The sequence below is a fragment of the Ranitomeya variabilis genome, chromosome 2, assembly GCF_051348905.1.
Source record: "Ranitomeya variabilis isolate aRanVar5 chromosome 2, aRanVar5.hap1, whole genome shotgun sequence".
Lineage (NCBI taxonomy): Eukaryota > Metazoa > Chordata > Amphibia > Anura > Dendrobatidae > Ranitomeya > Ranitomeya variabilis.
In genome coordinates, this window is record NC_135233.1 from 75,531,759 (window position 1) to 75,548,622 (window position 16,864).

Consider the following 16,864-nt stretch of genomic DNA (forward strand, 5'->3'; position numbering starts at 1 on the left):
CAGTGGGAGAAAAATATTGGCCTCAGTCAGGGCTTGTGTGCCACTGCTGTGTGTGCTATCTCTCATTCAGTGGGCTATAGCAAGCCTATTTTTTTTTTTTTTTTTAATATTATTTGGTTTCTAAAGTCTCCCTGAAAAAAAAAAAAAAACCTAAAAAAACAGTGGGAGAGTAATATTGCCCTTTCAGCTTGTGTGCCAGTCTTGACTCCTGGGTGTGCCACCTCTCTCCCTCTCATTCAGTGGGCCATAGAAAGCCTATTTATTTTTTTTTTTAAATATTATTGGGTTTCTAAAGTCTCCCTTAAAAAACAAAAAATACATAAAAAAACAGTGGGAGAGTAATATTGCCCTTTCAGCTTGTGTGCCAGTCTTGACTCCTGGGTGTGCCACCTCTCTCTCTCATTCAGTGGGCCATAGAAAGGCTATTTTTTTTTTGGTTTTTTTAATATTATTTGGTTTCTAAAGTCTCCCTGAAAAAAAAAAAAAAAACATACAAAAAACAGTGGGAGAGTAATATTGCCCTTTCAGCTTGTGTGCCAGTCTTGACTCCTGGGTGTGCCACCTCTCTCTCATTCAGTGGGCCATAGAAAGCATTTTTTTTTTTTTTTCCTTGATTTGTGTTCTAAAATCTACCTCAACACAAAAACACTACATCAATCAGTGGGAGAAAAATATTGGCCTCAGTCAGGGCTTGTGTGCCACTGCTGTGTGTGCTATCTCTCATTCAGTGGGCTATAGAAAGCCTATTTTTTTTTTTTTTTTTTTTAATATTATTTGGTTTGTAAAGTCTCCCTGAAAAAAAAAAAAATACCTAAAAAAAAAAAACAGTGGGAGAGTAATATTGCCCTTTCAGCTTGTGTGCCAGTCTTGACTCCTGGGTGTGCCACCTCTCTCCCTCTCATTCAGTGGGCCATAGAAAGCCTATTTATTTTTTTTTTTTAATATTATTGGGTTTCTAAAGTCTCCCTTAAAAAACAAAAAATACATAAAAAAACAGTGGGAGAGTAATATTGCCCTTTCAGCTTGTGTGCCAGTCTTGACTCCTGGGTGTGCCACCTCTCTCTCATTCAGTGGGCCATAGAAAGCATTTTTTTTTTTTCCTTGATTTGTGTTCTAAAATCTACCTCAACACAAAAACACTACATCAATCAGTGGGAGAAAAATATTGGCCTCAGTCAGGGCTTGTGTGCCACTGCTGTGTGTGCTATCTCTCATTCAGTGGGCTATAGAAAGCCTATTTATTTATTTATTTTTTTTCTTATTATTTGGTTTCTAAAGTCTCCCTGAAAAAAAAAAATAAAAAATAAAAAAACAGTGGGAGAGTAATATTGCCCTTTCAGCTTGTGTGCCAGTCTTGACTCCTGGGTGTGCCACCTCTCTCTCTCATTCAGTGGGCCATAGAAAGGCTATTTTTTTTGTGGTTTTTTTAATATTATTTGGTTTCTAAAGTCTCCCTGAAATAAAAAAAAAACTTAAAAAAACAGTGGGAGAGTAATATTGCCCTTTCAGCTTGTGCGCCAGTCTTGACTCCTGGGTGTGCCACCTCTCTCTCTCTAATTGTGGGCCATAGAAAGCCTATTTTTTTTTTTTTTTAAATATTATTGGGTTTCTAAAGTCTCCCTTAAAAAACAAAAAATACATAAAAAAAACAGTGGGAGAGTAATATTGCCCTTTCAGCTTGTGTGCCAGTCTTGACTCCTGGGTGTGCCACCTCTCTCTCATTCAGTGGGCCATAGAAAGCATTTTTTTTTTTTTCCTTGATTTGTGTTCTAAAATCTACCTCAACACAAAAACACTACATCAATCAGTGGGAGAAAAATATTGGCCTCAGTCAGGGCTTGTGTGCCACTGCTGTGTGTGCTATCTCTCATTCAGTGGGCTATAGAAAGCCTATTTATTTATTTATTTTTTTTCTTATTATTTGGTTTCTAAAGTCTCCCTGAAAAAAAAAAATAAAAAATAAAAAAACAGTGGGAGAGTAATATTGCCCTTTCAGCTTGTGTGCCAGTCTTGACTCCTGGGTGTGCCACCTCTCTCTCTCATTCAGTGGGCCATAGAAAGGCTATTTTTTTTTGTGTTTTTTTTAATATTATTTGGTTTCTAAAGTCTCCCTGAAATAAAAAAAAAACTTAAAAAAACAGTGGGAGAGTAATATTGCCCTTTCAGCTTGTGCGCCAGTCTTGACTCCTGGGTGTGCCACCTCTCTCTCTCTAATTGTGGGCCATAGAAAGCCTTTTTTTTTTTTTTTTTAATATTATTTGGTTTCTAAAGTCTCCCTGAGAAAAAAAAAAAAAAAAAAAATTAGGTGGGAGATTAATATTGACATTAGTGCTTGAGTGACAGTCCTGCGTGTGTGTCATCTCTGTGATTTTGTGCCACAGAAAACAGAGTGTGTAACATTGTGCCTGATTTTCCTTGTGGTCTCACCAACCTGTTAAGGGATATTGAAATCATACTGAAGTTATAGCTCACCGTGTAAGTTGTTTGACAGCAACAAATAAAGTTACTTTGGTTAAGATTTTAAAACAATGAGGAAGTCTGGTGCAAGAGGTCGTCGTGGGCGTTCATTGTCAGCTGGTAATGATGGTAGTGGTAGTGGAGCATCAGGTGGTCGTGGGGATAAAAATATTCCACCTAAGTCTGGAGCTGTGGAGCCAGTTTCGTCGTCAGGCTACACAAGGCCTCGAACGCTCTCTTTTCTGGGAGTAGGAAAACCGCTTTTAAAGGCGGAGCAGCAACAGCAAGTTTTGGCTTACATTGCAGACTCAGCCTCTAGCTCTTTTGCCTCCTCTTCCGAAACTGGTAAATGTAAAAGCAGCGCGTCGCTTGTGGATGTTCACGGTCAGGGACAAGTCGCTTCCTTGTCCTCCTCAGCAAAAACTACAACAAGAGAGAAGGATGCAGCAGGCGACACAACGGGTCACTCCATGGAGCTCTTTACACATACCGTCCCTGGCTTAGAAAGTGAAACATTTAACAGGCCATGCCCATTACAAGTAGATTCTGACATGGAGTGCACTGATGCACAGCCACAGCCAGAGTACTATGCTGCTCCTTTGACTCAGACCACCACATTGCCCTCTCAGGGTACAGATCCACAATCAGACCCTGATGAGACTATGTTGCCCCGCCACGAACGCTATACCACCGACCGACACAGTGACACAGACGAAGTTGCACACGAGCTCGAAGAGGAGGTAATAGATGACCCAGTTATTGACCCCGATTGGCAGCCATTGGGGGAACAGGGTGCAGGCGGCAGTAGTTCAGAAGCGGAGGTGGAGGAGGGGCCGCAGCAGGCATCAACATCGCAACAGGTTCCATCTGCCGGGCCCGTATCTGGCCCAAAACGCGTGTCAAAGCCAAAACCTGTTGGAGCACAGCGTTGCCATCCGGTTAAAGCTCAGTCTGCAATCCCTGAAAAGGGATCCGAGTCTAGGAAGAGTGCAGTCTGGCATTTTTTTAAACAACATCCAACTGATCAGCGCAAAGTCATCTGTCAAAAATGTTCAACTAGCTTAAGCAGAGGTCAGAATCTGAAAAGTCTAAATACTAGTTGCATGCATAGACACTTAACCACCATGCATTTTCAAGCCTGGACTAACTACCAAACGTCCCTCAAGGTTGTAGCACCCTCGGCCAATGAAGCTAGTCAGCAACGCAACATCCCTTCCGTCACTGTAAGGCCACCATTTTCCGCACCACCGGCAGTATCTGTGCAGGTTTCTTTGCCAGCCAAAAGCAGTCAGGGTCAGGGAATCACCAGTTTTGTAGGAGGAAATATTGCATCTAGGGCACCGGCGGAAACAATACCGTCTCCAACCGTCTCTCAGTCTGCCATGTACACCGGCACACCCGAAAGTTCCACGATCTCCAGCTCTCCAGTCCAGCTCACCCTACATGAGACTCTGGTTAGAAAAAGGAAGTACTTATCCTCGCATCCGCGTACACAGGGTTTTAACGCCCACATAGCTAGACTAATCTCGTTAGAGATGATGCCCTACCGGTTAGTTGAAAGCGAAGCTTTCAAAGCCCTGATGGAGTACGCTGAACCACGATACGAGCTACCCAGTCGACACTTTTTTTCCAGAAAAGCCATCCCAGCCCTGCACCAGCATGTTAAACAGCGCATCGTCCATGCACTCAGGCAATCTGTGAGTACAAAGGTGCACCTGACTACAGATGCATGGACCAGTAGGCATGGCCAGGGACGTTATGTGTCCATCACGGCACACTGGGTGAATGTGGTGGATGCAGGGTCCACAGGCGACATCAATTTAGGGACAGTTGTGCCTAGCCCACGGTCTAGGAAACAGTTGGCTGTAGGCGTTCGCACCCCCTCCTCCTCCTCCTCCTCGGCCTCCTGCAGAAGCTACAGCTCTTCCACAGAACGCAGTCTGCCAACCACTCCATCGGCAGATGACACTGTTGCACACCAGTTGTCCCATTATGGGCCAGCTACTGCCAAGCGTCAGCAGGCTGTATTGGCTATGAAGTGTTTGGGCGACAACAGACACACCGCGGAAGTTTTATCCGAGTTCTTGCAACAAGAAACGCAGTCGTGGCTGGGCACAGTAGATCTTGAGGCAGGCAAGGTAGTGAGTGATAACGGAAGGAATTTCATGGCTGCCATCTCCCTTTCCCAACTGAAACACATTCCTTGCCTGGCTCACACCTTAAACCTGGTGGTGCAGTGCTTATTGAAAACTTATCCTGGGTTCTCCGACCTGCTCCTCAAAGTGCGTGCACTTTGCTCACATATCCGACGTTCGCCTGTACACGCCAGCCGTATGCAGACCTATCAGCGGTCTTTGAACCTTCCCCAGCATCGCCTAATCATAGACGTTGCAACAAGGTGGAACTCAACACTGCACATGCTTCAGAGACTGTGCGAACAGAGGCGTGCTGTTATTTATTTGTGGGAGGATACACGGGCAGGCAGTAGGATGGCAGACATGGAGTTGTCAGGTGTGCAGTGGTCTAAGATACAAGACATGTGTCAAGTCCTTCAGTGTTTTGAGGAATGCACACGGCTGGTTAGTGCAGACAACGCCGTAATAAGCATGAGCATCCCCCTAATGCGTCTGCTGATGCAAAGTTTGACGCACATAAAGGAGCAGGCGTCTGCACCAGAGGAAGAGGAAAGCCTTGATGACAGTCAGCCATTGTCTGGTCAGGGCAGTGTACAGGACGAGGTAGCGGGCGAAGAGGAGGTGGAGGACGAGGAGGATGATGGGGATGAGTATATTTTTAATGCCGAACCTTTCCCGGGGGCACAGGAAATTGGTTGCGTGTCACGCCCGGGTTCTGGTTTTTTGAGGGACACAAGTGACGTAGATTTGCCTGCAACTGCCCCTCAACCAATCACAACCGGAGATTTGACAACTGGAACTTTGGCCCACATGGCGGATTATGCCTTACGTATCCTAAAAAGGGACACACGCATTACGAAAATGATGAACGATGACGATTACTGGTTGGCCTGCCTCCTTGATCCACGCTATAAAGGCAAATTGCAAAATATTATGCCACATGAGAACTTGGAACTAATATTAGCAACCAAACAATCAACTCTTGTTGACCGTTTGCTTCAGGCATTCCCAGCACACAGCGCACGTGATCGTTCTCACACGAGCTCCAGGGGGCAGCAGACTAGGAGTGTTAGGGGTGCACACATCAGAAGTGGCGTTGGACAGAGGGGTTTTCTGACCAGGTTGTGGAGTGATTTTGCTATGACCGCAGACAGGACAGGTACTGCTGCATCAATTGAAAGTGACAGGAGACAACATTTGTCCAGTATGGTTACTAACTATTTTTCATCCCTTATCGATGTTCTCCCTCAACCGTCATTCCCATTTGATTACTGGGCCTCCAAATTAGACACCTGGCCAGAATTGGCAGAATATGCATTGCAGGAGCTTGCTTGCCCGGCAGCAAGTGTCCTATCAGAAAGAGTATTCAGTGCTGCAGGTTCAATATTAACCGAAAAAAGGACTCGTCTGGCTACCCAAAATGTTGACGATCTAACATTCATTAAAATGAACCACAACTGGATTTCGAAATCTTTTGCCCCACCTTGCCCGGCCGACACCTAGCTTTCCTATGAAAAGCTCTTGCCTGTGAATTACTTTTCTAATGTCTAATTTGCTGCAGCTGATTGTACAGCATATGACATGTTTACACCTCCCTAAATGGCAAAACTCCCCACACGGGGCCGTGGTATCGCGACTTGGCGCAAGCACCCGTGAGACTGCTGTTTGTCTGAAGAGGTGGGTGTGCTCGCTTTTGGTTGACGGCATTGCTACTGGGTCCCTCATAGTACAATGTAGTGTCTCTGGCGGTGGTGGTGCGCACCCAACGTCAGACACACCGTTGTAACATGAGGGGCCCTGGGGCGGTCCCGCCGGCCTCAAGAGAGTTCCCCCCTACCCCAGCTCAAAATGTGCTCTACCACGTGCAAAATTATGTCGCACAGCTCCACCAATCTTTAGTCTATTCGCTGACATCATTCAATGTCTGGCACTGACAATACAAATTTGTAGACATCTATGATGCAACTTAAAGTAGTCTGTGTCTGTGTCCTATATTGGCACCATTAAATAGTTACTGCCAAATTACTATGTCAGAAACTCAGCAGATGAGCCCACCCCTGTACCTAAGTATGCCACCTTTTTTTTTGTTTTGGTTGTTTTGCGAGACATTAACATCTATTTATATTTTGGGAGTACTGGGACAGACACTCCTTGCACTACTCCTCCACTCACCACCAAGCTGCCCGTGTATCCATGTAACCGCTGTAAAACTGCCATGAGCCTATTGTTTGTTATTTTAGGCCTTTGAAGTCCTCCACTGACCAGACCACTGCTGCCCGTGTACCCCTGGAACCAATTATAAAGTGCCTACAGCCAGCCCATTTTTTTATGTTAGGCCTTTGAAGCCTGTCTGCGGTCCCTCCTTCCACTAGTCCTCCACTGGCCAGACCACTGCTGCCCGTGTACCCCTGGAACCAATTATAAAGTGCCTACAGCCAGCCCATTTTCTTATGTTAGGCCTTTGAAGCCTGTCTGCGGTCCCTACTTTAAATACTCCTCCACTCACCACCAAGCTGCCTGCCCGTCTATCCATGTAACCGCTGTAAAACTGCCATGAGCCTATTGTTTGTTATGTTAGGCCTTTGATAGCCTGTCTGCGGTCCTTACTTTAAATACTCCTCCACTCACCACCAAGCTGCCTGTGTATCCATGTAACCGCTGTAAAACTGCAATGAGCCTATTGTTTGTTATTTTAGGCCTTTGATAGCCTGTCTGCGGCCCCTACTTGCAATACTCCTCCACTGACCACAATGCTGCCTGGAGTGCCTGCCTGTGTATCCATGTAACCGATGTAAAACTGCCATGACTGCCTACTGTTTGTTATTTTAGGCCTTTGATAGCCTGTCTGCGGCCCCTACTTGCAATACTCCTCCACTGACCACAATGCTGCCTGGAGTGCCTGCCTGTGTATCCATGTAACCGATGTAAAACTGCCATGACTGCCTACTGTTTGTTATTTTAGGCCTTTTATAGCCTGTCTGCGGCCCCTACTTGCAATACTCCTCCACTGACCACAATGCTGCCTGGAGTGCCTGCCTGTGTATCCATGTAACCGATGTAAAACTGCCATGACTGCCTACTGTTTGTTATTTTAGGCCTTTGATAGCCTGTCTGCGGCCCCTACTTGCAATACTCCTCCACTGACCACACCAATGCTGCCCGTGTACCCCTGGAACCTATTTAAAAGTTCATAGAGCCTAGTTATATATTTTATTTACTATTAATAAGGCCATGATGGACTACGCTGTACCACGCTACAAGCTAACCAGTCGACACTTCTTTTGCGAGAAAAGCCATCCCAACCCTCCACCAGCATGTAGAAGACCGCATTGTCCATGCACTCTGGCAATCTGTGAGTACAAAAGTGCACCTGACAACAGACGCATGGACCTGTAGGCATGGCCACGGAAGATTACGTGTCCATTACGGCGCAATGGGTTAATGTGGTGGATGCATGGTCCACAGGGGACAGCCTACTAAGTCTGTCTGCAGTCCCTAATTCAAATTGTCCTCCACTGTCTAAATCGGAGCTTCCACCTTCTGGCTTTCGGCCTATAGTATCAGAAATTAAACTGCATTTGGCCTTCAACTTTGGTTAGGGCCTACTAACGGCTTCTGCCCCTCCCTGGTGTTGCCCTCAACTAAATAAAGCTGAGCTTCAACCTTCTGCTCCAAATTACCATTTAAAAAAATGCAATAGGCTTTTCCGGCCTACTAAAGGTGTCTGTCTGTGTGCCCCTCCCTGGTGTTGCCCTCAACTAAATAAAGCTGAGCTTCAACCTTCTGCTCCAAATTACCATTTTAAAAAATGCAATAGGCTTTTCCGGCCTACTAAAGGTGTCTGTCTGTGTGCCCCTGCCTGGTGTTGTCCTCAACTAAATAAAGCTGAGCTTCAACCTTCCGGCTCTCATTAAGTGGTTTTAAAAAAAAAAAATGGTGGTTAGGGCCTACTAACGGCTTCTGCCCCTGCCTGGTGTTGCCCTCAACTAAATAAAGCTGAGCTTCAACCTTCTGCTCCAAATTACCATTTTAAAAAATGCAATAGGCTTTTCCGGCCTACTAAAGGTGTCTGTCTGTGTGCCCCTGCCTGGTGTTGTCCTCAACTAAATAAAGCTGAGCTTCAACCTTCCGGCTCTCATTAAGTGGTTTTAAAAAAAAAAAATGGTGGTTAGGGCCTACTAACGGCTTCTGCCCCTCCCTGGTGTTGCCCTCAACTAAATAAAGCTGAGCTTCAACCTTCTGCTCCAAATTACCATTTTAAAAAATGCAATAGGCTTTTCCGGCCTACTAAAGGTGTCTGTCTGTGTGCCCCTGCCTGGTGTTGTCCTCAACTAAATAAAGCTGAGCTTCAACCTTCCGGCTCTCATTAAGTGGTTTTAAAAAAAAAAAATGGTGGTTAGGGCCTACTAACGGCTTCTGCCCCTCCCTGGTGTTGCCCTCAACTAAATAAAGCTGAGCTTCAACCTTCTGCTCCAAATTACCATTTTAAAAAATGCAATAGGCTTTTCCGGCCTACTAAAGGTGTCTGTCTGTGTGCCCCTGCCTGGTGTTGTCCTCAACTAAATAAAGCTGAGCTTCAACCTTCCGGCTCTCATTAAGTGGTTTTAAAAAAAAAAAATGGTGGTTAGGGCCTACTAACGGCTTCTGCCCCTCCCTGGTGTTGCCCTCAACTAAATAAAGCTGAGCTTCAACCTTCTGCTCCAAATTACCATTTTAAAAAATGCAATAGGCTTTTCCGGCCTACTAAAGGTGTCTGTCTGTGTGCCCCTCCCTGGTGTTGCCCTCAACTAAATAAAGCTGAGCTTCAACCTTCTGCTCCAAATTACCATTTTAAAAAATGCAATAGGCTTTTCCGGCCTACTAAAGGTGTCTGTCTGTGTGCCCCTGCCTGGTGTTGTCCTCAACTAAATAAAGCTGAGCTTCAACCTTCCGGCTCTCATTAAGTGGTTTTAAAAAAAAAAAAATGGTGGTTAGGGCCTACTAACGGCTTCTGCCCCTCCCTGGTGTTGCCCTCAACTAAATAAAGCTGAGCTTCAACCTTCTGCTCCAAATTACCATTTTAAAAAATGCAATAGGCTTTTCCGGCCTACTAAAGGTGTCTGTCTGTGTGCCCCTGCCTGGTGTTGTCCTCAACTAAATAAAGCTGAGCTTCAACCTTCCGGCTCTCATTAAGTGGTTTTAAAAAAAAAAAATGGTGGTTAGGGCCTACTAACGGCTTCTGCCCCTCCCTGGTGTTGCCCTCAACTAAATAAAGCTGAGCTTCAACCTTCTGCTCCAAATTACCATTTTAAAAAATGCAATAGGCTTTTCCGGCCTACTAAAGGTGTCTGTCTGTGTGCCCCTGCCTGGTGTTGTCCTCAACTAAATAAAGCTGAGCTTCAACCTTCTGCTCCAAATTACCATTTTAAAAAATGCAATAGGCTTTTCCGGCCTACTAAAGGTGTCTGTCTGTGTGCCCCTGCCTGGTGTTGTCCTCAACTAAATAAAGCTGAGCTTCAACCTTCCGGCTCTCATTAAGTGGTTTTAAAAAAAAAAAATGGTGGTTAGGGCCTACTAACGGCTTCTGCCCCTGCCTGGTGTTGCCCTCAACTAAATAAAGCTGAGCTTCAACCTTCTGCTCCAAATTACCATTTTAAAAAATGCAATAGGCTTTTCCGGCCTACTAAAGGTGTCTGTCTGTGTGCCCCTGCCTGGTGTTGTCCTCAACTAAATAAAGCTGAGCTTCAACCTTCTGCTCCAAATTACCATTTTAAAAAATGCAATAGGCTTTTCCGGCCTACTAAAGGTGTCTGTCTGTGTGCCCCTGCCTGGTGTTGTCCTCAACTAAATAAAGCTGAGCTTCAACCTTCTGCTCCAAATTACCATTTTAAAAAATGCAATAGGCTTTTCCGGCCTACTAAAGGTGTCTGTCTGTGTGCCCCTGCCTGGTGTTGTCCTCAACTAAATAAAGCTGAGCTTCAACCTTCTGCTCCAAATTACCATTTTAAAAAATGCAATAGGCTTTTCCGGCCTACTAAAGGTGTCTGTCTGTGTGCCCCTCCCTGGTGTTGCCCTCAACTAAATAAAGCTGAGCTTCAACCTTCTGCTCCAAATTACCATTTTAAAAAATGCAATAGGCTTTTCCGGCCTACTAAAGGTGTCTGTCTGTGTGCCCCTGCCTGGTGTTGTCCTCAACTAAATAAAGCTGAGCTTCAACCTTCCGGCTCTCATTAAGTGGTTTTAAAAAAAAAAAATGGTGGTTAGGGCCTACTAACGGCTTCTGCCCCTGCCTGGTGTTGCCCTCAACTAAATAAAGCTGAGCTTCAACCTTCTGCTCCAAATTACCATTTTAAAAAATGCAATAGGCTTTTCCGGCCTACTAAAGGTGTCTGTCTGTGTGCCCCTGCCTGGTGTTGTCCTCAACTAAATAAAGCTGAGCTTCAACCTTCTGCTCCAAATTACCATTTTAAAAAATGCAATAGGCTTTTCCGGCCTACTAAAGGTGTCTGTCTGTGTGCCCCTGCCTGGTGTTGTCCTCAACTAAATAAAGCTGAGCTTCAACCTTCTGCTCCAAATTACCATTTTAAAAAATGCAATAGGCTTTTCCGGCCTACTAAAGGTGTCTGTCTGTGTGCCCCTGCCTGGTGTTGTCCTCAACTAAATAAAGCTGAGCTTCAACCTTCTGCTCCAAATTACCATTTTAAAAAATGCAATAGGCTTTTCCGGCCTACTAAAGGTGTCTGTCTGTGTGCCCCTCCCTGGTGTTGCCCTCAACTAAATAAAGCTGAGCTTCAACCTTCTGCTCCAAATTACCATTTTAAAAAATGCAATAGGCTTTTCCGGCCTACTAAAGGTGTCTGTCTGTGTGCCCCTGCCTGGTGTTGTCCTCAACTAAATAAAGCTGAGCTTCAACCTTCCGGCTCTCATTAAGTGGTTTTAAAAAAAAAAAATGGTGGTTAGGGCCTACTAACGGCTTCTGCCCCTCCCTGGTGTTGCCCTCAACTAAATAAAGCTGAGCTTCAACCTTCTGCTCCAAATTACCATTTTAAAAAATGCAATAGGCTTTTCCGGCCTACTAAAGGTGTCTGTCTGTGTGCCCCTGCCTGGTGTTGTCCTCAACTAAATAAAGCTGAGCTTCAACCTTCTGCTCCAAATTACCATTTTAAAAAATGCAATAGGCTTTTCCGGCCTACTAAAGGTGTCTGTCTGTGTGCCCCTGCCTGGTGTTGTCCTCAACTAAATAAAGCTGAGCTTCAACCTTCTGCTCCAAATTACCATTTTAAAAAATGCAATAGGCTTTTCCGGCCTACTAAAGGTGTCTGCCCCTCCCTGGTGTTGTCCTCAACTGAACAAAGCTGAGCTTCCACATTCTGGCTTTCGCCCTATACTATCAGATATTAAACTGCATTTGGCCTACTAGTGTGGTTAGGCCCTTGAAACAGTGTCTGCTGCTCTTGGGTTTGCTACTCCACTGAACAAAGCAATGCCGCCTGTTTAGTCCTGTTACCAATTTTGAACTGCATGTAGCCTACTTTATTCTTTGGCCCTATATCTGTTTCCTCCTCATCCTGCCCATTGCCCAGCCACTGCTAAATGAGTCTGCTGGTACATTGACCTAGACCACTACATTCCCCTTGTACTCTACACAGCCAGAATCTGTCCCTGCTGAAAGTAAGGTTCCCCTTCCCGCATGTTATACCACCTTACACAGGGACAAAGAGGAAGGTGCAGATGAAAGTGCAGGTTCCTTCATCAGGTGGGGGGGCATACTCGTTGGCGACGTCACTGGCACAGGGCCCCTCAGAGTACGCAAAAGTGTCACTGCTGGTGGGAGGCGCCCCCGCCATGCAAACACACCGCCGTACTTTGAGGGGCCCTGTGCCAGTGGCAATGCGAACGAGTGGGCCCCCCCCTGCTTGCTCAGGATCACAGCACTTGCAACTTTTAAATACTTACCTTTCCCTGCAACACCGCCGTGACGTAGTCCGCATTTCCTGGGCCCACGAAAAACTTGAGCCAGCCCTACTCCCCCCACAACTTTCCCCCAATTCCCTATGCCCAACTATTATTATACAGTTAATTAAGATTGGCAAGCTTCAGAAACAAGAATGGATGTTTTTGGCATTAAAATGGGCACTGTAGGTGTTTTCCTGGCCTCCACTCACTGCCGACTATGCTTCCCCATTGACTTGCATTGGGTTTCGTGTTTCGGTCGATCCCCGACTTTTAGCGATAATCGGCCGACTGCACTCGACTCGACTCTGGACAAAATCGGGTTTCCCAAAACCCTACTCGATCTTAAAAAAATGAAAGTCGCTCAACCCTAGTGGCCACTCAGTTTATACAAAATGCCTATTGGCTTTCAATACTAATGCTACATTATTATAGTCAGTTAAAGCTTAACCACTAGCCTAGGAGAGGACATGGAGGACATCCAACTTCATAAAACTTTAAGAGCCAACTAGAGCTCCATAAGATTTGTCGAAAACTTTTCAACTGTGGAGTTGACTGGAAAACCTGAAATACACACATCAAGTAGTTGGATAAATGTTCTCTCCATTTTTATATTTCACTGGTTAGAGTCAGACTCTGGAAGACAAGGCAACAACAACAGGCCACCTCACTGATCATTAGGATTAAAAACCATCTTTAACGTAAGTTCTTGACTTACTTTCTACTGATAAGCTGCTAGGGATGGTGGACAACCGATATAACCCCATACCAGAAAAACTGGGTAAAGATGGTTGCCTATCTATCATAAGTAGTAATCTTTGCATGTTGATCAAATACGATAACAATAGGTTACAAACTAGTAAAATCAGGTGTGAACTTACTATTGATCTGATGTTGTTCTCTTTGACCAGTGCAAGAGATGACTCGTAGCACTTTGCGAGGTTCTCTTTGTGGAAGTCACTTAATTGTCCTCTTGCTATAGGCCCAACAGTGTGAATAACATCTGGGGGGAAAAAAAAAGTCGATCAGATTAATTACATGCAAACACTAGTGTTTCTTTTTATCACAAAGATTTCTGCTTGCAGTCAATGACCAATTCTCATAGCAATATTTGGTGGTTTACCATTCATCAGTCTAGATTATACAGTTTGAGCCAAGTCCATCTAGCACCAATCCTCCCTGCCCAGAATCCAGGATATGAGCACTGATGTTTAGAAACTGGTGTATTAGTAAGTTGCAGTGTCTTATTACTTTATGCTGTAATTTTTACATATCTATATATACTGTGATTCTCTGGGGAGTCTGACTTGGCAATCACCTAATAATTTACGCACTGCAGGCGAAATGAAATATTGCAGAAAACTGGCAATAATCAACAGATTTCCTATGTTCCAAGTACCATAAAACCATTTGAATAATGGTCACAAAACGTGATGGGGAGGAACTAGCTTTAAAGGGAATCTGCCAGCATGATTTCACTCTCCAAACTATTTATATGGACATTATATATTATATTTAGCACTTTCCAAGGCAAATGCAGCATCTTTACATGGCCAGTCTGTTTATCCTTTACAGAGAAATCAGTGTTTTAATTGATATGCAAATGAGGCTGGAAAATTATTTCTAGATCTGAAGCCTCTACCATTCCAGCTGTTTTCCCTGCTTGGCACTTCCTTATCCTGCTTCTATGCTGTGTGACTTCAGGCAAAGGGGTCCTCATATAAGCTGTCAGTCAAGCTGGAGGAGATAGCGCTGGGTGGGAAATAGAGCTTGAGTGACAGAGGCTTTAGATCTACAAATAGATAATAGATAAATTTGCATATCAATTCAAACGCTAATTTCTCAGTAATAAAGGAACAGACTGGCCATATAAAGGTATTGCTGGACTTGTCTTTGAAAGAGCTACATTTGCATATAAAAAGTTTGGAGGTGAAATCCTACTGACAAAATCCCTTTAAATTGGTTTTAAATGTCTTTTTTTTTGCCATAATGGACCAAAAACAGTGCCCAATTGATACAACCATACAGTGTTCAAAAATCATTACTTTATAAAACTGGCTAAATAATATTCTCTCATCAGTAAACTAGGTAATGTAGCTGCATACTAGACACATATTTTGGCACCAAATAAAGGATCGGGGTGAAAGCTCTGCATGCCCTGAGGAGGTCACCCTAAAGGTGATAGGTGTCGTACTCTGTGTCCTAAAGCCATCTCCTAGCAGGTTTAGATTTTGTTAGTGGATTTGAGGAAGGACCAAGTTTTAAAAAAAATAATATATTTTTTTTTACATAAAAATTACTTTTTTCCTTTATAACAATCCAAAAAGAGAAGGAGAAATTTAAAAAAAAAATCACAACTCCAGCATCTTATTTGCCAATGTATGTATAATCTTAAAGGTGAGAGGCTGCCAGCTTTATTTCTAGCTTGTTGGCAACAAACACATTTGATTTCAAGACGCTAAGCGATGCTTTATAGATTTTCAGATCTTGAAATATCTCTTACATATTTTGTTGTTAATTCCTTGTCTGTGTTCTTACAAAGAAAGTTAAAATGAGAAGCAGAAACACACATCATTAGTTACAGGGAACTATACTATGATATACCCCTGATCAGCCATAACATTAAAACCTACTGTCACGCGAAGTGAATAAAGTTGATTATATTGTTACAATGCCACATGTCAGGGGCTGGGATATATTAGGCAGCAAGTGAATAGAGTCTTTGGAAGCTCTTTAAAAAAAAAAAAAAAACTTAGAGTGAACCTTTTTTTTCCATTAGGATTTTGGTGCAGATTGATTTCAATGTGAGATTATAGTACTTGCTGCTTTCACTACATACTAAAAAGAACACTCAGGAAAAAAAAACAGCATCAAGTCAATACTGTATGCATTTCTGTCTGAAAAATGCTTGAATTTTGGTCAATCAATTAAAAGCAGAAATAACGCCTAGCACACAAAAACTTTTGAGTTCCAGTCGAAAATAAAGATCATTTGCAAAAAAAAGAAAAAAAGACCTCTATACAAGACCTACTCCAAGAATCTCAGAAAAAACTCAACTCAAGAACTTTTTATTTATTTTTTTTTGCTGCAACCTGAAGGGTCATTGGTTTCACAATGAACTGTCCACATAAAATGTATTCACCACCATGCCATATGGCTAGCTAAATGTAACGTCATTTCAGAAAAAATAAGAATTCGGAGAAGTTGCTTTAAGGGGGCTGTTCACTGTTGAAAATGTTATATATATATATATATATATATATATATATATATATATATATATATATATATTTATTTAAAAATCATTTTTGCAATTGAGTGTAATTAAAAATGTAGCACCATTTTACTTTTAGGGTATGTGCACACGTATCTGTGATGGCTGCGGATGTTTCCGCAGCGGATTTTGGAAAACCGCAGTGCAAAACTTACTGCGGATTTTTCGCGGTTTCTATTGCGGATTCCGCTGCGGGTTTACACCTGCAGTTTTCTATTGGAGCAGGTGTAAACCCGCAGTGGAATCCGCACAAAGAATTGACATGCTGCGGAATGTAAACCGCTGCGTTTCCACGCGTTTTTTTTACGCAGCATGTGCACTGTGGATTTCGTTTCCCATAGGTTTACATTATACTGTAAACGCATGGGAAACTGCTGTGGATCCGCAGCTGTGGAAACGCTTTTCCAGGTACGAGAAAATCAGATGACACTTGTACAACACTCTGATCAAACGCCAATCAGAGACTGATCAGAATAATTGGTCCAAGTTTCTTGTACGCGAAAAATTCGATGTCTGCATGAGTCCTTAGGGGAGAGTATGATTTAAAAACAAAGACCATCTTATGATATACATATATAAATATATACACACATCTGATTAACATAAATCATGACAATAATCCATCAACGAGGCTCACAGACTATGGACAAAAAGTATGAGAGTCTACAATGCAGTTAAATTTGAACTTCCAAGCCTTCAAAATCTGCAATAACTTTTTCGACTCTGGAAAAATTTTAATTTATTGATGATATATTACATATTAGTAAAAAATAGAAATACAACTACTACAAGAGGGCAAAGGAGCATTGTGTTGTGGCACAGAAATCTGGCATTCTGCAATTATTAAATGTCTGCTCATGTGAATCAGAGTAAAAAAATGGTACTATCTAGATTGTATTACTATGAGGTTCTTTAAGGAGTAAAATGGCCAAATTCTTGCAACTCATCCAAAATCCGACTCTGGACCATCTTTATTGTGCTGATTCAAGAAGAAACCAATGAAACAGACTGTGAATAATATCAAACAACTGCCTACAATTTTTCCTGCTTGGTGAATTGAGCTCTT

At 43.3% G+C, this 16,864-nt stretch overlaps 1 protein-coding gene across 1 annotated transcript in view; it reads right to left on the reverse strand.

The window, feature by feature from the left end:
* MACROD2 (mono-ADP ribosylhydrolase 2) overlaps positions 1-16,864 on the reverse strand; it is a 2,853,334-nt gene that overhangs the window by 1,084,618 nt on the left and 1,751,852 nt on the right. The window contains exon 6 of the mRNA XM_077282574.1: positions 13,406-13,527. Coding sequence (XP_077138689.1) covers positions 13,406-13,527 — 122 coding nt within the window. The remainder of the gene's footprint in view (positions 1-13,405; positions 13,528-16,864) is intronic.